We start from the raw sequence: 11,413 nt of genomic DNA on the forward strand, positions 1-11,413 counted from the left end.
ACAGTCTCTGCAGGGGAGAATCACAACCGTTAAAGAATCCTTCCACCTTGAGAGCCGGTATTAAAACCTGGCGGATACAGTTGATCTGCACACCGGTGTGTGTAAACAGACCCCCCCCCCCCGAAAGTGAAGAAAGTTTTGCAGATAAACAATTCGTTGACGTATAAACGGGGCCTCAGGCTCCTAGAACGTCACACAGTGTGGATGATCGGCCCAAAATGATGCGGTTACAAGAGATGGTGTTAGTGAGTGGACGGGGCCTGTGACTGGTGGCGATGCTGGTTCTCCCTTTCTGTTCTTAAATCACAGTGAAACTGTAATCACTTCTTTTTTCATGTGGAACCAGAAACTAGATGAGCTGCTCGCATATCACACACATACAACACTGAATCCTTCCACTTACTTAATAGATGTATAAAAATCCACTATAAAGATGACAAAGCAAAATGATTATAAACCGGATTAGATCTATCTTGGAACCATCAATATTATGAATGTGAACTATAATGTGGTTTCTTGCGTCTCTTTACATGAAGACGACCTCTGACAACCTGTGACTCAGTTGTCCCACAAAGTGTAGTTATCAGGACGTCTCTTAGTTGCAGTCACACTTTGGATCTCCTTACTGTTTCTTACATTGCTGCTTCTCACATACGTCCACATTGCTATGCTATGCTAATCTCAGGTGCAGTAGGCTAATGCTAATGTTACTTAAAGTGAGAATTCCTTCATGTTTCTTTAGGGGCCGTCCACACCAGAACGCCGGTTCACGTTAACGCACCATTTTTGGCCGATCTTCCACACTGGGTTGTGTTTTAGAAGCAGGTTTTTTTCACCACATGTCCCAGAGTGAGGAAATTCTAAAACCCCGGCTCAGCTGTGAGTTGTGGACGGCAAAGACCATCATCTGTGGATAAGATGATGTAATCGCCTCTCCTCCCCAACGCGGTCCACGATGTGACCTAATAACCACAACAACCGCTAAGTGCTCCAGGTGGCGCTGCAGAAGCTACTGAGGCTAGCAGCAGGAGGAGCAGGGCCATAGACCTATAGAACTCAGAGTAGAGCAGGAGTCTACTTCTAAATTTCTATGTGCTCTGTCTTCTTCTCCGTTTTCGGTGTGTTTGGTGAGTCACAGCGCCCCTAAAGGCCTGGCATGTGTACTACATGCCCCGGAGCCTCGTGTTGAGCCGTGTTCATAGTGAGGTGTGGATAGAATTGTTTTTTGAGAATCTCGGGGAGAAAAAAGATTGTTTTGGCTCGTGTGGATGTGTCCTAAAATATTGGTAAAATGCATTTTTTTTCCTATGCATTTCCTTTTTGTTTTTTGTTTGTTTTCAGTTATGTCATGGTCATGTGTAAAATTAGGCTATTTTTATTTATTTTATGTGTGCATGAGGGTGAATCTTTACTCTTTCACTTAAAGTTGCTGGCCTGCATGCAGTTCTTGTCCTCACCATTGAAGTGTGGGGGCGCTAGTCTTAAATGTCATATAGTTTAAATCAGACAGCCGTTCAATTTCAGGGAAACCTGGTAAATTTCGGATTTCCTAATAAGAATAAGCTGGGGGACTCTGAGGAGCAGCAACAGGAGCTGATTCAGGTCTGTGGAGGATTCAGTCTGAAGGTAATATCCATAAACTATTATTAATATTCAGCACTGTGTTGTATATGATGGTGCTGAGGACTGGATCTCTGGCAGTCTGGACCATTTTGTTTTTCTAATTCTGATGACGGTATAGTTTGCACACTGGTTATCGGGTCGAGAGTTGGGGCAATGACATCATCATTTTCAGTAAAAGTGTGTCTTGCCCGTTCACACGTCAACGCCGAGGCGGCATTTTTGAATTTCTCCACTCTGGAACCCGTTTAAAAAAACCAACGTGTGGATGAACGGCTGTTTCATGTAACTGCATGAAACAGCGTTATCGTGTGTACAGGGCTTGAGTTTATCGACAGTGTGGTGCTGATCAATACACTTTCATCAATACATCAAATGTGTGTGCGTGTGTGTGTTGTGCAACATAAGAGTTTACGTTCTTTCCTTGACTGGTGCAGCAGACCTTGGATGAATACTGTGTGTCTGTAGGTTATCATCAGTGATTAGAACTCGCTAATGAGAGCCAGGTGTGTGAGCCTCACCTGTCTGAAACGGAATATTCTACATTATATAAGATATGTTGATCAGAGAAGAAACTGCCTCAAAGAAAGTGAGAGAAGACATGTTTCCTCAATAATTCCAGAAAATAAACTAAATTTCTATTATATACTACGCTGTGAAATACCAAGTGTCAGAGGCGTGATCATTTCAAACACACGCTAAATTTCAAACTGCATGTGAGCAGACACTTCCATTAACAATATCATCATCCCACATTATACAGTTTCACATAGGTGTCAAGGATCCAATAACATTGTATTCAAAAGCCGCCGTTCCACCGCAGTACGTTCAGAGCGGGGCGGAGCGGAGGTTACGGTACGGCAAAGCGCTCCCAGGCCCAACTCTGTCACGTGGTCCCACCACAGAAAGTACGGTACAAATGTAGGCGGGGTTGAGAACGACTCGGAGAGCATCCAGCAAAGAACACGGAAGCGGCCGGCGGCCGTCCGACTTCTTCTCTGGGACTCAGGTTAAATGTTCTCATTGCAGCGTCCAGCTCCTGATTCATCTCCTCCTGTTCCTGAGAGGAACGTCTGCATCTCGTTAAAAGATGCCATGTTGTGTCGCACGCCGACGTTTCAATAAACCAGTTAACAAATCTACCAGTGAGCACAAAGCGGAGTATGTAAACAACAACAGGAGGGTTTATGGTCGATGAAATAATTAAATATTTTGGGCAAATCAAGAGTGACGATCGTCACGACCAATCAACAGACGGCTGCGTTGTAACTCCTCCTCACAGACCGTTCCTCGGTGCTAGGTACCTCAACGGCAGGGTAGCGGAAAACCGTAGCCGGGGTTCTTCCCGTACCTTCCACAACTTTTCAGTGGGGCCCCGCGAAAACCCGTCCCGCCCCACGACGCCCTGGCACAGAAAGGGCAGTGGAACCGTGGCTTTTCGTAGCCCTTCAGGGGCTCAGCAGGTAAAAAGCCACACAGGAGAATCAGTCATGTTGTCATGTTGTCATGTTGTCATGTTGTCATGTATGAAGGAAAGTTGTTCCATACAGTGTGGGTGTGCAGTCTGACGTACACGGTGTGTTCACACTTTAATGGAAACATGGCAACAGACTGCAGGCTCAGGCTGCTGCCGGTGTGTGTGTGTGTGTGTGTGTGTGTGTGTGTGTGTGTGTGTGTGTGTGTGTGTGTGTGTTTGTGTGTGTGTAAACATTCTTCACACTCTTTTGGCTTCTTTGTAGAAGCTGAGCTGTGGCCGACCACGGTACTGTTGCTGACCGTGTCCATCTCCTGGAGCCCCCCCAGGAGGGAAATCCACCATCTCAGCTCAGTAATGAACCAATTGCAGCTTCTGCTGTTTCTATATTCAGGTCCTGTTTACAAGACAAAGACAACGAGTGTCACTGCAAAACGTTGGCTGCCTTTGTGTGTCTGTTTACATGACAACGGCGCTCGGAGCCACTGCAACCGCCACTTTTTCAAACCTGTTCCCAAGGTGGAACTCCCGACCCAGATCAGTAGTTTAATAGTTGAGACTCTCCCTGATAGAATCCGGTTCCTCATCAGTCCACTAGGATGTCTGGTTCTCTCCATTTTCCTCACGTTTATAGGGTTTTGTTCTCTGCACACACGTCTGTGTAGTTTCATTACAAAAACAGTGCCCTCCAGTGGCCCGGCATACTAACTACATCGTGGTCTCTGTGTCCGCTGCTGCAGTGGAAACACCCCCACTGTTTAGCGGATTAGATGTCGTCACGTGAAACGTTGTCGTGTAAACAGGGCCTCAGAGTCGCTCATCATCCAGTGTCACGGTGGTTTGATCTGCCGTCTCTTTTCTGTGAAATGTGCTCACCCTTTCTGGGTTGTCCAGATTTTCTCCAGCCCTGTGATCCTGAATCGTATAACATGATATACAAGATTGATAATCTACAGTTGTGGGTATTAGTTATGTGTTGGTCATGAGCCGGCTCTTTGAAGTGACGACTGCAGCTGATATTTTCACTCTCTTACCTTCTTGATTGTTCGACCGCATGATGTGTGAGATGATGATACACTCGGCAGGAGAGGCCGGAGCGGCGTTACAACCTCAATCTATGAGCTGCAGGAGCAGAAAGCCACAAACAGTCAAATAGAAAACAGTTGATCAGGGGGTGATTTCCCAAAATTGCACTCTGGATGCTGTTATTTTCATTTGTTTCACACATTTTAATTTATCTTGATTTGTGTGCTTCTCTGAGCTTTTTTCATTATCTCGTTTCACTGTAAACAATTTAAAACTTCATAAACTATTGAAAAGACACTTCAGGATTTAATCGTCTTGTGTGGACGAGACTATGATTACCTGTTTATGACGTACTTTAAAAACCACTAAGGCACTATAACATCTACTGAAATACCTGAATTATATGAAGGCACTCACAGGAGTTTGAATTCACTCATTTCACAGTTTCTTATCAACATGTTGCTCCTCGGATATAAATAAAGTTTGAAGCACGTGACTCCCCAGGTGTTTCACCTGGAGGCTGGGATTGTAGCAGAACAGAGACTAAAGTAAAGTAAAGCAAGACAGAAGTAACGATGTTGCAGCCATTTGATTCCGACGTGTATTGAACGCGGCGCCGGGGCTCATTGTTCCCGCCCTCACTCGTGGCCACGCCCACGCCGCGAGCGGCCGCGCTGATTGGCCGGAGCCCGAGCGCGGCGCCGTCATTGCTCGCAGCCCCCATTCATCTCTGCACTTGGGCGTTGGACTCCGCATCTTATTAGCGCCCGGGGAGATTTCTCCATTTTGCAGCGACACGGCCTCTGCTCCGGGACTTCACCAGCTGCCAGCCTCCGCCGCTGCTCGGTCCGAGCGGAGCTTCAGCCCCTTCCCACTCCCAGCGTCCCCCCTCACCGGAGCTCTTCACCAGGACGCTCGTGGCTCTTTGTTCGTGCCTTTTTTGTGTTGGTTCTTTTTTTTTTTCCTCCTTTTTCTTTTTGGATCAGTTGAGTTTCTTTGTTGGAGGAAGCGATGGGAGCGCAGCTGTCCAAGACCGGAGGGAAAGCTGAAACCGCGGCCGAGAAGCCCGGAGAGGCTGCAGCCTCACCGGCTTCACCCACCAAGACCAACGGACAGGTACCCGAGATCCGAACACCACCCATCACCGTGCATCCATCACACTGGCTCCGGAGAGGCAGGCGGGGGGGGGGGGGGAGAAGGGGGCGCTCCGGGGCGCAATCCGTGCGTAACTGTGACTAGATTGAATGGACGGAATCATCCACGATGATGGCCAAAACCACATCGGACTATTTCTTCTTCTTCCAACAGAGAAGCGAGATTCCGAGCAACAGTTGATCTTCAGATCATCAATCAGCCTCGTTCCTCCTCAGCTGAGCCCAATTTACTCTGTTCTTTTCTTCTTAGGAATCAGGTTTGATTGAAGCTTTTTGCGGTGAAAGTGAATTAAAACACCAGAATGGAGACGTGTGATGAATGTTTGATCGCTGGTTTGGTTTGAACTCGGTAATCGTTTGAGGCGCGGAGAGTTTGAATGAAGTGAAGCTGAATGTTGGAAGTTGAGACGCAACGAAGGCAAAAACAAAAAGCACCACGCCTTTTGTTACTGATGCTCCGGGAGAAAGTGGAGATGGCAGCCTGCTGTTACACACACACACACACACACACACACGGGGAGGTGCAGGCTGTGGAACCAGTGTTGCGCCCCGCAGACAAACGGACCTTCGTTCTTTTGCAGAGTTTCAGTTGGTAAATTCATCCGCAGATAATCTTTATATTTTGTAAACATTTGGAGGATTGGTGTTAAACCTTCTCGTGATCTCGAGGACTAATGAGCAGCTGCTGCTCACTGGAGACTCTGGGTGCGCGCGTGTGTTGTCGCGGTGTGTGCTGCCCCTGGTGGCCACTCGTGGTACTGTCCACTCAGTAGACTGACATCATGCCAGCTCTCTGTTACAACAAAGGCTTTGCCAAGCTCACAAGCTTGCTTCTTTTGAGGCAGTATTAATACTGCTCTTTAACTACGTTCTTTAGTAGTTTGTAGAAGCAAAGTTCTCCTCGTAAATGTGTAAAATAACCCTTTACACTGCAAAACAGGGTAGCCCAAACTCGAGATTTAAGAAGAAAATTACTTAAAACTACAGAATTTCTTTCCAGCAAGTACATTTTACTTAAAGTCTTGTTAGATTTTAAAATCGAGGTGTAAGATTGTACTGTAAAGTCAAGGATTAAAAATAAGTAATTAACTTTTGAAATAAGCCAATCTGGGTTGGTGTCGCCCCACAGACTCTTCAGAAAATGTCTTTTCAACTTCCTCAGACTCTAAAGTAGAGGTGTCAAACCACGCAATCAATCAATCAATCAATCAATGTGTCATGTAAGAGAAGGAACATTCATTGACTGTAACAATGACAGATATTCCTTGACGGGGAAGTTGTTCAGCCCGTTTGTTTATTGTTTATTGCAACGAACAGTGACATTTCACTGTTCTTGTGCTCATTGGTTCTAAACTAAAGATAATTGAAAGTTTAACAGTCTGTTATTAGTCACTCCTACATCTGCTGGGCTTTGTGATGAAGTTAAGTCCTCTGCTTTACAACCTAGTTTCTTGACCTGCACTCCTCAGATTAGACACTCTGGTCTTTCTTTTAGTATAATCTAAAGTTCTACACATATGAGTAAAATAAAAATGGACTCTATGAACTACATTAAAACTCATAAATGAGTTTCAGATCCATCAGATGAATCATGAAATGATCACAAAGCAGAACTCTTGACAACAGATCGAGTCTTTTAACCAATTCCAGGTTCCTGAAAACAAGTTTCATTAAAGGAGCCGCCAGGAAATCTCCTTCTTCTCTTGTTAAAACATTTATATTAGTGTTGGACCTCCCTGAAAATCCGGAGGTTGAAAGTGGCTGAGTTTTCTTGTTTTGGATTTTTGTTCGAACCCGAATCGTTCTGAAAGGGAAGCTATCTAGCGGTTAGCTGCTAATGCTAACAGTTAGCAGCCAGTGGGTCTAATATAAAGTTTGAACCTCATGTGATTTACAAACGACCCGGATGTCTCCGGGTGCGTTGCTCTGTGGCCCGGATGTTTGTAGAAGTTCCGCCATCGGGTTTTCTTTCTATTGCCGCCGCTAGCCGCGAGGATCAGCGTACGACCTTTGAACCCCGTCATCATGATTGACAGTTCCTGCAGCCAATCACACACGTCCAACATTCTCACCAGTCAAAATCTCTCGTTTCCTCTCGCAAGAGGAAGTTCAGTCTGAAGAAAGGTCAGAATGAGCTCTGGGTGATTTTATTAATACGTTTCATTAATTGATTTAAAGGAGGTTTGATACCAGGCGATGACTTCCTTAAACATTTTGAACTTCAGTTTTGATTCTTATTCCACAAACGGTTCGGAGTCGTGAGGAAATATCCCTTTAAAGACTAGACTCTTTATTGATCCAACCTTTGACTCGTTAAAAGGGACCTGGACTCAGACTCGACTCTTTAATTACACTCTTCAGAACAGATCTAGATTCTTTAATCTTCACATTCAGCACTAAATAACAGAATATGATGAATTAATTAAAATACTTCTCTTGCTGTGAAAGTCACAGAACCAAAGAGTAAAATTTATTAAAATGAATTTGAACTCTTCAAAACAAACAAACCATTTTGATAAACGTCAAATACTTTGTTCCAGAAGATTTCTCCTGATTGTGTACATTTCCAAGTATTGTAAATTGTAGCTGGATTACGTAAACGCCTCCACCCTCCTCCAGGTTTTTTAAATGTAAAGAAATATACGTTAATTTAAATGTTGAAACCGGGACTGGTCTTTCTCAACCATAACAGGGGTCTTCGAACTTTGACTTTCTTTTAACCAGCTCTTGGAATTTGACCCCTGGCTCGTCAAACTACGTCCGGATTCCTTCAAAGAAACTAGTAGAAAGAGGTTTGGTTCAGAGAGTCCAGGTCCGGCCTTTAGTCTGGGTCTGGTTTAAACAAAGTCCAGACTCCAAATGTTTGGTACAAGTGAAACTGAAAGTCTGAACTTCTCTGCCCTTCCTTCCTTGTGTAGTTCAGCCTGAGCACATGTGGGATGTGGGAGTAATCAGATTACTGCCAGGGATTGTGACCTCAGTCAGGCCAAAGAGGTTCACAAGTATATAGATATAAAATCCAAATAACTGAACTGTTGGACATTTGATGACGACAATGGAATGACAGTTTGTACCATTCTGAGAATATAAAGAATCTCACTATCAGTAGTTTGTGTTGTGCTGTCCAGTCAGTCCAGCGGGCGGCAGCAGCTGGAGAACTGAAGACTAAATAATGACTGAAATTCAAGCAAACAGCCAGAACGGTCAAAACACTGTTCATCACGATGAACCCTAAACCTCCACCTGACCTCAGGGTCCACAAAGTGTAGTTTTAATCCAGTTGTTTGTAATCCTGGCATTAACTGCTTCATCTGTTTCTGTAGGAAAATGGCCACGTCAAAGCCAACGGCGACGCCTCGGTCGCAGTGGCTGAGAACGGGAAGGAGGAAGTGCAGGCCAATGGGAGCGCCACCGCCGAGGAGACTCCCAAGGAGGACGGCTCGGCGGCGGTAGAGAAGTCAGACGCAGCTCCTGCCGAGAACGACGGCGCCGAGGGGGAGAAGGTGGAGGCCGCCGCCGCCTCCGAGGGGGAGGCCAAGACCGGGGAGGCCAAGACCGAGGACGCTGCGGCTTCCGCCAGCAACGAGACGCCCAAGAAGAAGAAGAAGAAGTTCTCCTTCAAGAAATCTTTCAAGCTCAGCGGCTTTTCTTTCAAGAAGGCCAAGAAGGAGACGGGCGATGGCGCCGAGAACGAGGAGACGGAGGCGCCACCCGCAGAGGGGGAAGCCAAGTCCGCCGAGGAGGCGGCGACAGCCGCAGCGCCGGCGGAGAAGGAGGAGGCCAAGCCCGCTGACGGAGAGGCGGAGCCTGCTGCTGAGCCGGCCAAGGTGGAGGTAGAGGTGAAGCCAGAGGAGGCCACGCCGGCAGAAGCACCGGTGGAGGCGCCGGCTGCGGTGGAGGCGCCGGTGGAGGCGCCGGTGGAGGCGCCGGCATCCCCGGTTGTGGAGCCAGAAAAACCTGCTGAAGAGGCGAAAGAGGAACCAAAGGTGGAGGAGAAACCGGCCGAGGCGGCGGCTGAGGAGCCCAAAACAGAAGAGGCGGCCCCGGCCTCAGAGGAGGCGGTGTCACCCGCAGAACCGACGGCCGCCGCCGCCACCGAGGCTGCTGCCGAGTAACATCCCAGAGGAAGAAATGTGGAGAGAAAAGATAATCAAAGAACTTTTCCCTGTTTGGATGTTGGAGTGAGTGCTGCCAGCTTCTGGCTCTGAACAACTCTTCTTCAGGCGGGGATCTTTTAAAGCTTTTTCTTTGGTTGTTCTGAATTCCAGTCCCCCTCCCTTCTTCTCACACAAAACCCGTCTCAGTCCATCGTCGGCGCCGTTCCAACGGGCTGGGAGAGGTGGGTGGCTTCAACATGTACGACCCAGGAAACACGCCCACACTCGCCATATATTTTTGACATCAGTATTACTTTTTTAATACGATAGTACGGACACGCCCACGGTATGGGGGACGAGGGGGGGTGATGGTGGACGGTGGGGGGTGATGGTGGGAAATGGGCCACAGGCTATTATAAGAAGAGTAGTCTTAAATAAAATACAAAAGAACCCTGACACCAACATGTGATTTTTACCAGAAGACCCAGTTAGGACTTTAGAAGACAAATAAACTCGTAGGAGCTTTTTACTCCTGGTTAGCTGTTACCAGTCAGTGGTTGAGTAGGAAATACAACTTGTATAGGCTTTACTGTTTATTGTTGGTTTTATGACCTTAATAAAAATGTAAGTATGTATAGGCAGGGTGTTTTTAACTGTGATTATTGTACAAAATGAAAAAAAACCCTTGGATTTCAAGAAGCACATGAAGTTTGCACCTCTTTCTCCCACCTGCTTATTTTCTTTTGTAAGATACAAACCCGAACATCCCAGAAGACCTTCTGAACAAGCAAGCTGTGACGAGTGGAAATGTAAACTGTTTCTATACTGTGGTATGTTCTGATTCCAGCAGCCGCTCCGCTTTCCAGTGCAGTCCGACTAAATCTACAGGAATCTATCCCATGCAAATGTTTGTGTAGCATCTTGTCTCTTATTTTTCTTCTTTTGTAAATACTGGAGAAGCTTTGACCAATTTGACTTAGAGATGGAATGTAACTTTGCTTACAAAACGATTGCTATTAAACTCCTCTGCTTAAGGTGTTCTAATTTTCTGCGAGCACACTAAAAGCAAAAAAAATAAATGTGAAATTAAATTTGAGCTGCATTTGTCATCATTTCTCACTTTAAAACGCCAATGTTTAATGTTCTTTTTAAAAGTTTTGATATTACATAAATGAGCAGTTAATATTCTGTTTGGATCAACTGATCCATTTTTTTTTTCTATGACTGATTTGCACCACAAGGTGGTGTAACGAGGCAGTAGATTTAGACAATGGGAAATAAAAATCCTAATTTTGCAATACCACTTTGGTTTGGGTCAAACCAGAAGTTTTAGACCAGAGGCTTCTCTGCATACGACCCAGAGTCACCTGGAGGTGGCCAGAGCAGCAAAATTGTTCCATGGGCCTTAAAATTAAACTTTTACTTTGTGGTGCAGAGTAAATGTGTTAAAAAAAAAAACTAAATTACTATTATCTCAACATAAAGCCAGTTTTGATGAGAACTTCTGGTGTGATGTGTCTCAAACACAATCCAAAGTCCAAAAATAATTTTTTAAAGTTTTACGATTTACGTGGTGGTTTGGCGCCATATTGAAACCTCTTGTAGGGCTTTTCCACCAACAAGAACCAGGTTCTAGTTCAGGGCTGGTTCTTAAATGAGCACCGCCAATGAACCGGTTCTTTTTCCATCGTTAAGAGTCAGTGAGAGACACGTCCAGAACGTGATACGTCACTGATTCCACCAACGTCCGGCAGGAACCAGGAGACGGACTGTACCAGTGGTTTGGTCCGGGTCGCTCCATCTACTCTGGCCTGAACCTCGGATGAAATCATTGAGTCACCTCGTCGCTCCATTGGGGTTTTATCACGTCTGTCTTGTTTTAGTCCAGAGCCCCAGAGTGGACATAGAGAGAAATAACATGAATGATCTTGGGTCTTATTTTTCACCATTCCAACATTCCATAGTGACTTTCTGCTCCTTTCACTTTATTTCTGGACGTGTCTGAATCAAAAGCTTCAACATGGAGGAATGGAGGTGTAGAA

General features: G+C 45.8%; 1 protein-coding gene across 1 annotated transcript; it reads left to right on the forward strand.

Annotated features, from left to right (window-relative positions):
- The first annotated feature begins 4,852 nt into the window (after positions 1-4,852).
- Positions 4,853-10,466, forward strand: LOC308126684 (myristoylated alanine-rich C-kinase substrate-like). The gene is made up of 2 exons (XM_080491239.1): positions 4,853-5,236; positions 8,598-10,466. The coding sequence occupies exons 1-2, from the start codon at positions 5,132-5,134 to the stop codon at positions 9,387-9,389; spliced, it is 897 nt and encodes a 298-aa protein (XP_080347365.1). The 5' UTR covers positions 4,853-5,131; the 3' UTR covers positions 9,390-10,466.
- The last annotated feature ends 947 nt before the right edge of the window (positions 10,467-11,413 follow it).

Source organism: Lipophrys pholis (assembly GCF_963383615.2).
Source record: "Lipophrys pholis genome assembly, chromosome: 21".
Taxonomy (NCBI): Eukaryota; Metazoa; Chordata; class Actinopteri; order Blenniiformes; family Blenniidae; genus Lipophrys; species Lipophrys pholis.

Bases quoted from the DNA above. Each gene is read 5' to 3' on its own strand.
- LOC308126684 (XM_080491239.1), top strand. From the start codon at position 5,132: ATGGGAGCGCAGCTGTCCAAGACCGGAGGGAAAGCTGAAACCGCGGCC. The intron at 5,237-8,597 runs GTACCCGAGATC...CTGTTTCTGTAG, and splicing joins CCACCAAGACCAACGGACAG to GAAAATGGCCACGTCAAAGC.